This window comes from Megalops cyprinoides, chromosome 2 (genome assembly GCF_013368585.1).
Source record: "Megalops cyprinoides isolate fMegCyp1 chromosome 2, fMegCyp1.pri, whole genome shotgun sequence".
NCBI lineage: Eukaryota > Metazoa > Chordata > Actinopteri > Elopiformes > Megalopidae > Megalops > Megalops cyprinoides.
The window spans coordinates 28,364,487-28,378,327 of record NC_050584.1 but is presented as its reverse complement, the minus strand read 5'-3'; the positions used below and the strand labels follow the sequence as shown (position 1 = coordinate 28,378,327).

The 13,841-nt window shown below is 44.3% G+C and overlaps 1 protein-coding gene across 1 annotated transcript in view; it reads right to left on the bottom strand.

Moving 5' to 3' along the window:
* Window positions 1-763: 763 nt before the first annotated feature.
* Window positions 764-13,841, bottom strand: part of cubn (cubilin (intrinsic factor-cobalamin receptor)) — a 95,805-nt gene continuing 82,727 nt past the window's right edge. The window contains exons 60-67 of the mRNA XM_036521718.1: window positions 9,253-9,458; window positions 8,748-8,910; window positions 4,985-5,193; window positions 4,391-4,535; window positions 3,595-3,776; window positions 2,936-3,101; window positions 2,442-2,677; window positions 764-937 (exon numbers count right to left, since the gene is read on the bottom strand). Of these exons, the coding sequence (XP_036377611.1) occupies window positions 830-937; window positions 2,442-2,677; window positions 2,936-3,101; window positions 3,595-3,776; window positions 4,391-4,535; window positions 4,985-5,193; window positions 8,748-8,910; window positions 9,253-9,458 (1,415 nt within the window). The 3' untranslated portion in view covers window positions 764-829. The remainder of the gene's footprint in view (window positions 938-2,441; window positions 2,678-2,935; window positions 3,102-3,594; window positions 3,777-4,390; window positions 4,536-4,984; window positions 5,194-8,747; window positions 8,911-9,252; window positions 9,459-13,841) is intronic.

Here is a 13,841-nt window from a genome sequence, read left to right as displayed (position 1 = left end):
TTATGTTTTGCATTATTGTACAGCTGGGTGGTTAGTGAAGCAATTTGGGAATCGAAGCAGCAATCTTTGCGTTACGCACCCTGCTCTTTACGACTACGCCACACTTCTGGCCCAGACTACATCAACCCTGCCGTTAATGAGAAGGTGTGTGAACTTTCAGCTTGGGCAGCTGAAGGGTTGAGAACCTGGGGGAGGAGTCATAGGTGTGTGACTGCTGTTCCATCCTCAGGGAGGCACACGGTGAGTAGTTCTGGTGGAGATGCTTGGGCTAGGCCATGCAATGTGGAAGGTGGATTTGGCACATGGAATTCTGGGTAATCGTGCTGAGTAAACGCATATCATTTTGAAAGCCAATGGCTGATCTCACAAAACATACAGGTCTCAATGACACAAGCCCCTCATGCTGTCTGTAAAATAAGTTGGTACTGTAATCATAACAGAACAGTACCTGGCAAACTCAGAGACATATACACACTTAAGCTACAAATATAAGATACAACATCAAATTTATTTTAAAAAAGAACACATGTAAAATATATATTACTTATTCATGAACAATTATTCATAGACAAAGGCTTCACTTTTTCATTAACAGTATTTCCTTTTTTTCATCAAATGTGAAAGAATTTACATATTTAAATTTTATTGGTTGTCATGGATTGTACTGCACGAGTTCTGTTATAATCTCTCAGGGGATCAGGCAAGGGGTAGACAGCACGAGTGTGTGTGTGCTTTGTGTGTGTGTGTGTGTATGTGTGTGAGAGAGAGAGTGTATGTGTGTGTGTGTGTGTGTCTGTGCACTTGTGTGCATGCGAGAGGGAGAGCCTTCTCAGCTGCTCCAGGTCAGTCTGAATCCGGACGGCAAGGTGGCGGACTGGGCTTGGAACTGGATGAAGACTTGGTGGGAGGAGGCGGTGAATGGTGCTATGTTTGTCTCCTGCAGGAAAGACACAGAGACGGGGTCAGCTGTTAGCCTTACAGAGCTGTAGCTTGGAACCCCTCAACTGATTTACAGGAAAAACCCAGCTACAAGATCCACTGGAGAGGCAGGCTTACGGCTTATCCTTGCAGAACACGGATAATCATAACTACCTCATTTTGGCTTCATTCAGTGCTTCTTACATTCTCTTGCTTCTTTACATTCATGTCTGTGTTTGTTTATGTTGTTGGTGCTTGTGGTGAGCATGTCTGAGAAACTGCATCCCTGATGACAGCCACTGCAGGACTCCGATTCTCACAGGATGCTGCTAGACCTCTTCCATCCAGTTAAAAACTTGAAACGTGACAGAAGTGAGGTGACTTAGTGTCTGTAAAAATCACTAGGACTAGGACACACCCCTCAGCACATCGCTCAGGACTTTAAAAGTAGAGTAGTACTTTATCAGTCCAGCAGGGGGCAACTAGCTGCTGTAAGGTTTTCAGTCAGTTTGCTTTTGAGATATCTTTTTTCCTTTTTTTCTTCACACTTGTTTTCAGATTCAGTAAGTAAGATCTGTTGACACTTTCAATTGATGTGTCATTTAATACATTCTATGGAAGGTATTCTTACTCTTACTTGTGAATTATCTAGCGTTTTGATGCCTAATTTTCTATTTATCTTTCGATCCTATAAACTCATATTGAATAGCATGCATTATCCTGCACAGGCAAAGGTAACAGTTCCTTTTGTTAAAATCTGGGAGCACAGTAACTGCGTTAGTAATGCTCCTGGTGCAGACATTTGTGTAGTTCTTTTTGCCTACAGAGAAAACTACCTTTCCAGCCACGTTTCACAGTCTAGCCGCACAGTGAAGGTGGAATAATCAAAATTACATTATTGTAGTTTTATCCATTTATACAGCTGGACATTTACTGAGGCAATTGTGGGTGAAGGACCTTGCCAAAGGGTAGGACAGCAGTGCTCCAGCAGGCAATCAAACCAGTGACCTTTTGGTTACATGCCATGCTCCTTACCGTCATGCTACACTGCTGCCCACATGACATACTGGATTTATGTTACATAAGAACATAAACACTGTAATGACAACAATATGCCATTTGGCCCATGCAGGCTCCACATTTGTCCTGTAGTCAAGGCCTATAACTTAACTGAAAGGTTTCTGGTTTGATTCCCGCTGGGGCACTGCTACAGTAACCTTGGGCAAGGTACTTAACCCTTTTGCACGTAACTTATTTTTTATGCTATGTAGCGCGCATATTACATTACATGGTTCGTTATGTTTTCATTAGCATTATTAAGCTTCTCATAGTTTTCAGTTAGCATTTGCTATACTGTTTAACGTTAAATCACTGTTTCGTCAAACCTAAAATTAGCTAGAATTTTTCCAATCTAGTGTTCTAATCGCACCAGTTTTTCTGGATAAGAGTGTCTGCTAAATGACAGCAGTTGTAGCAGTTGCGGCAGGTGTAATATTGTATACTAAAAGCCGAGGTGTTCATACCGGCCCACAGTAGGGTCCGATGGGCGGCGTGCTGGCGTCTGGCCCATCGTACAGCTTCAGGTAGTTGTTCTGGCAGTCGCCAGGGTCGTCAATGCTAATCTGGGCGAAGGTGACGGTCACCACCCGGCCCACCGGCGCCCGGATGTTCCACTCGCAGTGTGATCCATTGGGATAGGTGCCGGGGTAGTCCGGGCTGGTGAAGGAGCCGTGGTCTCCATAGAGCACTCCGCCACAGCCTGGGGAAACACACACATACACACATACACACACACACACACACACACACACACACACACACGCAAACGTATATACACGCACATAAGCCAGAAGTCTGAAGAAAAACCAATCCCTACCAAGTTTTCACACACGTTCAAACTGACTAAACCCGTATCATGACTGGCATTCCAGCTAACTCTATGCTTCCTCTGTCATAAATGACAGAGTAGCCCCGCCCATCTCCTGTTCTAACTGACAGAGTAACCCCGGTCTCCTACCCTGTGGAGAAGATGTCCAGGTGATCTCAAACCCATTGCGTGCGCTGGAGAAGTCGCTCTTGAAGCGCAGGAAGAGCTGATTGGACCGTGGGAAGATGGGGTTTGGCAGCGCGCTCCCACAGAACTTCCCCAGCAGGGGGGCGTCGGCTGTGCTGCCGTTACGCACCTGCAACACACAGAGCGCAGGTTTTCTATATATGTACCAGGTAGTGAGCTCAGTGAGCCTCACACTGACAGTTCTGTCTCATGCTTATTGCAATCTGATTTGCTGGTTTGTCACTGAACACTTTTGAAAGTTGTGTGGGCCAAAACTGAAGACTGAGAGCTAACATAGGAACAAAGACAGCAGAGGGACCACATGTTACCTCCAAGATCCAAGACAAAGGACAGAGGGAACGCAGGATTTGAATATCTGGTTATAATAAATGGAATATCTGTGATGAGATGATTAGAAGAACAGGCGGATTAAGTAAGTACCAATGAACATAAACATTCTGTGCCAGAAGGTTGACATGTATGCATGCGGTGAGGAGTCAGGGTTTGAATCCCAGTGTGTGAATGTGCTGTGTGGGTGTGGTGCTCCGCCCCACCGGGCGGAGTTGGCGGAGGGGCGGGGACTGGACCCTGCAGACTGGGGCGGGGCCTTGCGGGAGCCGCACCTCCAGGAAGTCATAGTTGCAGGAGGAGTGGGTTTCCACATCGAAGCTGTTGAAAAACAGGGAGATGGGGCTGCCCTGGGGGGCTCGCAGGACGATGCTGCAGTCCAGGTTGTGGGGGTACACAGCCGGCCAGCCTGGGCTCTTCAGGTACCCGTAGGCCTGCTCATACACCCTGCTGCACCCTGAACAAAGCGGGGATCACAGGCATGAGTCTCCCTGGCCTGCTGGGTCTCACAGCTCAGACTACATTACATTACCTTACTGTCATTTAGCAGACACTCTTAACCAGAGTGACAATTTTGCCATGTATCCATTTATACAGCTGGATATTGAATTAGGCAATCCTGGATATTAGGCATTTGGATATTAGACAATCCTGGGTTAAGTACCTTAAGTACCGTGCCTTTTGGTTACGAGCCCAGCTCCTTACTAGTATGCTCCACTGCCGCAGATAGAGTAAGTACCACATGGGATGCTGCCACTTAAACAAAGTGCTTAACCTGAACTCAGCCAGCTGAATGGGGTTTAAGCATGCTAAAAAGTTCATGCTAAAAATGTATACCGTATATAAGTTTATCTGCTAACCAAATTATACATATTTATAATACTAATCCATCCTCCATTTCCATTGCTAATATTACTACAAATAATAATAATAAACACGTTTGTTTGTAACATCTGAATATCTGATAAAGAACAGCAGTGAAAAGCATGCTGACATTGTTCAGGTGTTGAAGAAGCCCCTGTGATTGAACTTCGCTGTAGGACCCAGACTCCCTGCAAATGTCTGCCATACCTGCGATCTGATAGGTCAGGCTGAAGCCGTTCCCGGGCATGAAGGCGTCGGACTTGAAGCTGAGATGCACGGTGCGGTCGTAGCTGTAGAAGTCGGGGACATGTGAATCGGTGCCACAGAACTTGTGCGTCTGGCCATAATCACCCTGGGAGCAACAGGACAGGAAGGAGTTAAATCAAGTTAAATAATCCTCACACACTCTCACACTGTCACCAGACACCACACCTACCATCACTTTATTATCCTGTTCAATGTAAGAGTCTGTCCATTCCACTTTCATATCAGGCTCGGTTTAAGACTCCAACTCCAACTCTGTCTCAATGTTAGCAAAGACGCCATGCTTACACTTTCACACCCCTGTTAAATCTCAGAGCCAATCCCCACATGTCACACTCTTCTAAATCTGATAGATCCCACCTCCACACTCTCACACCCTGCTAAATCTCAAAGCCAATCCCCACATACTCACACTCTTCTAAATCTCAGAGACCCCACCTCCACACTCTCACACCCTGTTAAATCCCAGACATTACCACCCCTGTTCAGTTACCCCCCCAACACACACACCCATTCCCCACACCCCCTCTCCCTCACCCCTGGCCAGTCCTTCATCTCCAGGTAGTTCTGTCCGCAGCTCTGGCTGGGCTGCAGATGGAACTGCTGGACAGACACTTTGATGGTCTCCTGCGCGGGGGCGTCCAGCGTCCAGCGGCACGAGGTGTAGTCTGGGTAGGCGTTGGGATAGAAGGGGGAGGTGATGGTCTGGGCAGAGTCAGTGGCATTTAGGATCCCTCCACAGATCCCTGAGTGAGAATTAAACACACAGACACACACAGCATCTGTCAACAACCAGCAGTACCAAACACACTTGATTTTCCTCAGTGAATTAGATGTATTAAATATTGACCACGCTTCAGGTATAGAATACCTGGAAACACATTAAGCCTGAAAAATAATGTGTCAATCCATTTTACCTGTATACTTTAACTCTAACTATAAAAAAGAAATTATTCATCATTACAATCACAAATCATCTGAAACAACTTTTTTCCTTCACAGCAGAACAGAGCCACTTTGTATGCAAATCATTTAGGTCTTCTGACATCAGCACATTTGGTTCCTTGGAGACACACTCAAGTCCTGTCTTTATAAACAGGGATTTCTCAAGTGTGGAAATGAATATATCAACACATATGCATGCCACTGTGAGCTTCAGGTTAAACAGAGAAAGAAAGAGAGTGACAGAGTTTCACTGTTTACAGCCCAGGGCTGGGGTGATGGGAGCTGAGGGGGATGGTTTTGGGGGGGGGGGGGGGGGGGGGGGGCGTGGAATGGTAGACTGTGGCTTCTGGCACATCAGATGCACTTGCTAACAAGGTGTGGGAGGGGTGTGTGAGCTTTTTTTTCGTAAGGGTGGGAACACACCACAGCTCTGACTCAAGCACAGCTTCCTCTCGTTGCGCTTTGCGGAAACGCAAGGTACGCAAACCCATGTCCCTCCAGCAGAGGTGTAAAGAGTACTAAATTATTTTACTCAAGTAAAAGTACTGTTACTACGGTAAAATTGTACTAAAGTAAAAGTAAAATTACTTGTGTAAAAATCCACTCAAATAAAAGCAAAACTTATTTAAAATTTACTTTGAGTAAAAGTTACTTAGTTACTTTTTTTTTTTTTTAACTGTGTTGTTGGTGAGGTTCAGATAGATTGTCCTCTAGTACTTCTAGTACATCTAGTTCCCAGGCAATGCAGACAGGGCAAGAGCATGTATATAACATGTTATTTTTAATTTCAGATCACCTTTATAAAATAAAGTGCATTAACAAATTAAATTAAAACATAAAATAAACATTGCATAAATATTTTTAAATGGAATAAAAAATAAAAATGATATAAAATAAAGTGCATTAATAAAAAGTTAAATGAAATAAATAAACATGATATAAAATAAAGTATAATAACAAATTAAAATCAATTGCCTCCTCAAGGACATTAATTCTTGTCATTGGATTTAAAACACGTGTGGCAACACACTTAATGAGACCAGTCACTGAAGTTTCTAAAAGCCTGAGCGGGTCTCCTTGCTCAGCTTCAAAAGCCTTCAGAGCTGCTTGGACCTCTGATAGAACTGACCTTAAAAATGTTAGGTATAGTACATTCTGAGGGTCACTGTACATTACATAAAGTGTCTCCGCCATGTAGCAATGCTCAGAAGACTTTGTAAGGCCAAAGTTCAGCTTCAACTCATCCCACTGGTTCAGGATGCGGTCAACTGCGGGCTCAATGGACAGCTACTGTGTTGCACACACCTGAGTGATTTGCAGGGGCTTTTCTCCAATGTTTATTGTCTCATAGACTGCCCTGTAAGCATCCCTCCATTTAGAATTCACAGAAAACCAATTATATGTCTCCCTCACAAGGTACTCCACAGTTCTTGGTATGGTGTCATGCATGGCTGACAGCTATCTGAAGAGAATGGCACACACATCTAATGAGCACAAGACTGGACAGGCCGTACTCATCCCGAAGGACTGAGAATATCAGTAAACACTCAGAGGGTGGTCACCATGTCATGCCCAGTACTTAATAAAGTCGGCGTATCACAGTTTGTTGTATAGCTACTTTTCTCAGTGTGCCGAGAGCTAGCTGCAGGTGACTAGCAAGCTAACTTTAGCTTCCAAGCTAGCTTGCTAAATGATACACCTAGTTAGCAAGCTAATTTCTGCTTCAATAGAAATTGAAAAAAAGCACAATATATGCCTAATGTTCACAAATGCTCATGCTATTACAATCATACAATCCAAAAATGGTCTATACTTTAATTCTGTCAGACACAGTTCTGTCATCTTTTACATGTGATATTTAGCGCAATAATGTGCCGATCTCCATCAGAGACATTTATAGGACGTTGGGCATAGGAGATTACGTCATTTCCTGGCGCGTAGTTCATGGAGACTTTTTTTTTACTCTGTAACGGAGGCAATTTAAATTGTAGCGAAGTAAAATACCTCAACATAAACATACTTTTAAGTAAAAGTAAAATGATAGTTTTTAAAAAATACTCAAAAAAGTATAAGTACACAAAAAATCTTTGTTACAGTAACGAGAGTAATTGTAATTCGTTACTTCCATCCCTGCCCTCCAGTCACATGTTGAGGAGCTGCGGCTCTTGTTGTTGCCACACTGAGAAGCAGAGCAAAGCGTCCAGGACCACAGGACAGCTGCTTCTCTCAGAGCTAAGCACTCTGTGCTACATCGGACGCAGGTTCAAAACACGTCTGCTCAGATCCCACCACCCACTCCCCGCACCTTGACCCTTTCCCCTCCTAACACTGCTGAAAGACTAGTGTTTACGCTTGGTAGCACTTCAGGCTTTTGCATGTTGTGGAGATACAAATTTACAGTGGTTCAAACCTGATGGCTGGAAACTGGCAGTATGAGCTCAAGGTTGTACACCCTGTTACTGGACTTACTCCCTTTGTGGTAATGTTTCCCACAATGCCACTGCATTTCCAGGAAGGCACTACAGATTCAGTGTGTGTGTGCGACTCCTTGCCAAACCCTTTTGAAAGGACTTTTTGTAAGTTGCTCTGTATAAGAGAGTCTGCCAAATGAAAGAATGCGAATAGCATTGACGTAACCTGTCACTAGCACCAAAGCACAGAGGCAGTGCAGGCCTAAGTAATGACATAACGGTTGAAGCTAATAAGGGCACTGTGCTGTAAGACTGCACTGAGTCTCTGAGGCATGCTTTTTCCATTGGTAAGGTAATCAGGAGCGAGTGAGCAATGCATGCACACACAGGCACCGCTCGGCTCTGCTCCACGTTCCACACAGGAAAAATACATCCAGGCCAAATGTGGAAACATCTCAGTGGTGATCAGACTATCATCAGTGCCCAAAAAAAAAATATTTTGGTCTGAGCATGACTTCCTGTTTGTGTAACATTTTGCGCCGTTTTGCTGGATGCCCTTGGCACTTCACCTCTGGAGTTGCTCTGGATAAGAGTGTCTACTGGAGGCCAGCAATGTAAATATGTTGTTAAATTTATTCATCTTGAAAGTCGCTCTGGGTAGGAGCATCTGCTAAGCAACCAAAGTGTAGACAAGTGCAAACATGTAGATGTAAATGTAAAATGCTTTCAAATTTGCACCCCTTGCACTGTTTTCACTCTTAGCCTCTACTATGAGTAAGAATATCGGCCAGTAAATCATATTAGGATAATGTTGTACTGCTATTCTCAACTTAGTACCGATCGACACACTCCTGACCGAGCTGCGTTCAAGCGTTTGAACCTGGGTTTGCATCTGTGAGCTGCAAGAGGAGAAGGAGAGGGAACAGAAAGTGGGGGTGTCTTACTGTCGATTGCCCTGTAGGTGGCGTTGAAGCCACTGAGGGACACTGTGCTGTCCGTGACAAACTGCACCGTCAGGAAGTTGCTGCTGGAGACGAAGGGGGAGGGGACAGTGCTGCCGCAGAACGTGCCAACCAATGGGTAGTTGATGTTGTCGCCGTCAAAGATCTGGGAAGAGAGAGAGAGAACATGTAGTTGGAGAGTGAAAGGAAGAAGGGAAGGAAGGAAAGAGAGTGTGGTATTGAGTGAGTGGGTTGAGTTTACTATTACCACATTGGGTTAAAGATGAGAAAGAGCAGATTATGACTTGGTTGAAGCACACATTATGATCATCTTAATAATGTGGAGATGGGTCTTGATGCAATATCTTGATAGAATACAATTCACATTTTGAAGTAACATGCTTGGTAAGCATCTTAAGCGTGGACCAACACATATTAAAGTGAGATTACCTTAATGTGGGGTGAGATTACCTAGAAATGGGTTTATCTACAGGTGAGATCACCTTACCTTGACATAGTCATATCTGCATATGGCACCTGATGAACCCTCCAGCTGGAAGGAGGAAAAGGTGAGGTTGACCACTTTGTTGGTTGGCATGGCGATGGTCCACAGACAGTCCATGCGCGGCTCGTATTTGCCATCCTGGTTTATGTCTGGAGAGCCGAAAGTTCCAGTGGGAGCTGTCAGGTATCCCCCGCAACCCTGCTGGGGCCCTGGGGTGAAACAGAGAGAGAAGACAGGAGAAAGGGGAGGGAGAGAGAGGAGAGAAGGGGGGAGGGAAGAGGAGAGAAGAGAGAGGGAGTGAGGGAGAGAGAGGGAAGAAAAGGAGAGAGGGAAGGAGGGAGAAGAGAGAAAGAGAGGGGGAAGGATAAAGAAGGAGATGGTGTTACTATAGCAACACTTTGTGATAATGGAGGCTCAAACACAGATCTCGTCCCAAACAGATTGCATGCTTCCAAAACTGACCAGCAGGGGTCAGTATCAAACCATAAATAGAGAAGTGGCTGTTAGTGGCATTGTTTGAGGATGACAGAGGTAACTGTCACAGGATTCATTGCTTGTTTACATCAAACTAAAATGGTATTTAATTTTTTTTTTTTAAAAATCCACCAAACTAATAATAATATACACTCACAATTTTATCAGATATGATAACGGTAAAATGTGTGGTAAGTAGTTATTTCACAGATATTCTATTTGGTAAGGGTGGATAATCATCTCCCTGTGTTTCACACAAAGTTCTGTCTCTGTCATAGTTGAGGCTATGAGTGTTCCGAATACTTTTGTAGAACGTTCTTGGGTGGATGTGATCTAAAACACAGTATCCAAAAGTACCACAGCAACACAGACAGCACTGTAACCACAGATTTTCTATCACTAGATGTTCAGCTCCAGAGTTATTTTTGTCCTCCAGCTAGGAAGTTCCTGATGGAAACAGAAGGTTCCAGGGCTGTCTGGATCTTATGCTCACCATGTAAGTTCTGTATTAGATCACGCCCCTTTAAAAATGTTCATAACAAACCAGCGAATCAGAACGCTTGTCACTTCAACATGGCAGACACATCATTTTCCAAGTGACACATACCAAGCTGTCTTTACATAAAATCACCTGATTATTAATCAAAAACCTCCCACACAGCAGCTGGAAGGAATGCAGGAGTGGAATAATGTAGAATATCAGTGGAATTTTTTTTTTTTTTGGTTGAAGGAGAGTATCTGGAAATATATTCACGGAAAAATCACAGACTCAGTTACGCCTTCGTCTGGAAGGGGTCCCTGTGGCGAGATGAAGACCGTTTGCGTTTGGCGGGGTGACATAAGGGAAACAGCTCACCAAAAATGCAAGGGAGGAGATATGAGGTAAGGCTGCAGTCCTCCCCGGGGACGGGAATGAAGATGCATTGCCATTCTGTGAGCTCATATCTTGAGGAAATAAAGTGTGGATAAAAAAATCCCCCGTCCTTAAACTCCAATCTGTTTCCCCTAGTTGAGTAACGCATTGAGCCATGGGTCAGTCATGTCCAGATGTTCTGACTGCAGTGTCTTGGGCATGAATTTACTCTGTAATGGTGGTGGGCATCAAGCAAGCCTGCTGGCTGCTTAAAACAAGCAACACCCATCAATACATTGCGCCTATTGGCTGCTTTAATATATCATTTAACTGATAAAGTATTGAGTGCAGAGTACAAACAGTCAGCCCTAACCATACTATCCATTAATCCAGGTTGGAGTTATTAAATTTAGATAGATAGACACACATCTGCCCTGTTTAGTTTAAATGTTTCTGATCATCTACATGCCTACATTAGCTTCTTTCTGGGAGTGGTCGTGGTTGTGGAGCAGTAGCCTATTTGCTATCTGTATTCTGATCATACTGATCATATGTGTGTTGAGTCACAGAGAAATGCCCCATAATCCAGTTGACAGATTCCAAATTGCTCCCATTCCGACTGACTCGACAGGACTGTATGGGAGCAAAGCAGGGAAGGGACGGATCTTTCATGGGCCATCATTCTCCTGCTCTGACTCTGTGCCTCAGCAGAGCATGCTGGGATTGCATGTTAATGCACAGGTCGCTCACAAACAGACTGGAGATCAATCAATTAATATAAGTGAAACTAATTCAATGTAAGTGGAAATAGTATGTGGAAAATTTAATTTACTAATTTATCTACTTATTTATTTATACTTTATTTTTGTTGAAATAAACTGTATTTTTTTATTTGCAGTTTTGCAATGACTGTTTACTGCTGCTGCTGTTTAATCAGATGAATTTGCTCAATGGAGCGGCTGAGCTTATTCAGTATCCCTCTTCACATTCATAGATCACATTTTATACAAGATAATTAGTATCATCCAAGACACAGCAGTCCACTCTCTGGCCGAGATCTGTGGTCCTGTGCACCATGGGCAGTGTCACTCGATGTGTGGGCTGGTGGTGTGTTTGGATCTGGGCATGACCGAGGAGATCTGGGAGATGAAGAGGCAGCGGCCTGCGCTGCATGTGCGCAGACAGAGGCTGCAGTCCCTTGAGTTCGCCCCAAGAGGATGTCTGTATGAGTGAGCGTGCTCTGTTAAAAATCCTCCCCTCCCTCACTACCACGCCCCGCTGTGTGCTGTTTTGGGTCCAGGGGAAAAGAGGAGTCACAGTTGGGCAGGAGGTGTGCATGTGCATGTGCATGTGTTTGAGGATGGGGGCTTATTTAACACAAGATGCAGCAAACTTCAGCCATAGATATTCTATTATGACCAGGATAATCAGCTCCAGCATTCCTTCGAACCCCCGCTGTTTGGTAACATTAAGTTATGGTGTTGTCTGTATTCCATTTCTGATCATGCATGTTCTGTTTTATATCATGCCCCTTCAAGGACATGCATACACACACACACACACACACATGCCACACACCACACACACTCATTGGCAAGCATGACGGACAGGCAATGCCTCGAAGGACTCCAGCAGTGCCTCTTAGACTGCAGCTGGCAGGAAGAGAGCAAACTCCAAAACTATGTATCCACCCCCCACCAAAAATGGGTGTGGCGTTCAGCGCTGAACACGTCTCCTCTCACAGACAGCAAGCTGTGCACAGTAGCAGCAGAGCTTCTGTCTTTCTCTTTTTCTTTGTTTAGGGGCAGACTCTGACTGCACTTTGACAAGGGGAGAAACAGAGATCTCCTCACTGGGCCATTTTTACAGCCCAACTGGGACTCAGGCTGTGGGACGAATTTCCATGACAACCGAAATCCATGCTAAATCATTTCCATCCGCTCCTCCACAGCTGGCTCAGCTGCCAAGTAACGGTCTTGCACAACGTTGGTGAGAAACGTTTAAGTAACACTGTCACAATGTTAGGGCAACGTCGTAAGAATGTCACTGTGTGGAGAGCTGATCTCTGCTTCGTAGTGCCTCGCTGAGTCCCTTCTTCTCACAGCAATTTATAATTAAACCACAGAGCAGAACTACCCAGTATAGAGGGGACCTGGGATTTAGTAGAACTTCCTGTAATCTCATTATCACTCTCCACAGGACACAGTCAAAAGCTGCCAAGTCATCTTAAGGGGAAAATGCCACGTTAAAACAAAGCCACCCATTGTTAAAATGGCTCGGTGGTTTTGATTGAATCCAGGAGTCACTTTATTGAAATGCAGCGCCGGATGAAGCGGGGAGGGATTAGTTGCCGTTGAGTGAACAGCAATTTTCCTTCAGACGACCTGCCAATTTTGAACGAATCCAGGTGTTGCTTTATTGGAGTACAGTGCCAGATGAAACAGGGAGAGACTAATTGCCATTGATAATGTTATTGAATGAATAGCACTTTTCCTGAAGACAACTTGGCAGCTTTTTCTGAATCCAGGAGTCTCTGTTTTGGCCTGTCCTCCTTTGTTTTTTTGTTTCACCAAAGGCAAGTAAAGTGGTATGAAATATACATCTCACCCTATCAGATCCATTCCCCTCTCAGGTTAGCCTGTCAGATTCGTTCCCCTATCAGGCTAGCCTATCACATTTATTAGCCTTTAAGACTCATTATATTTAGCTGGCAACACTAACCACCAAAGTGGCCAAGTGGTTAAGGTGTTGGACTTAATGGATGCATGCCCGTGTGGGTTCAAGTCCCACTTCAATCCCTTTCAATCAATCAACCTGCCTAAGTGTTCCAAATCCTACTTGAGCAACATGTGTATCTCAATATGCACTAATTAAATTTGCATTGAGATATATGGTAGTACACCATATTTAACTTCCATTAGTTTTCATGAACAGCAGTGTGGTAGGGAGCAGGGTTCATAACCAAAAGGTTGCTAATTTGATTCCCTGCTGCGACACTGTGATTGTACCCTTAGACAAGGTACCTAACCCACAATTGCCTCAATAAATATCTAGATGTATGAATCAATAAAATTGTTAACTACTGTATGTAAGTCACTCTGGATTCAGTTTCAGCTAAATGAAACTAATGTAATGTAAACTGGCAAATGAGGGCCATGCCTCTTCCCTGCTTTTGCAGCATGAGCCAATCAGGAGAGTCAACTGAAGTGGCTACCCCACATGATTGGTTGAACCACCGGGACATTATAAGAAGGCTGCACAGATG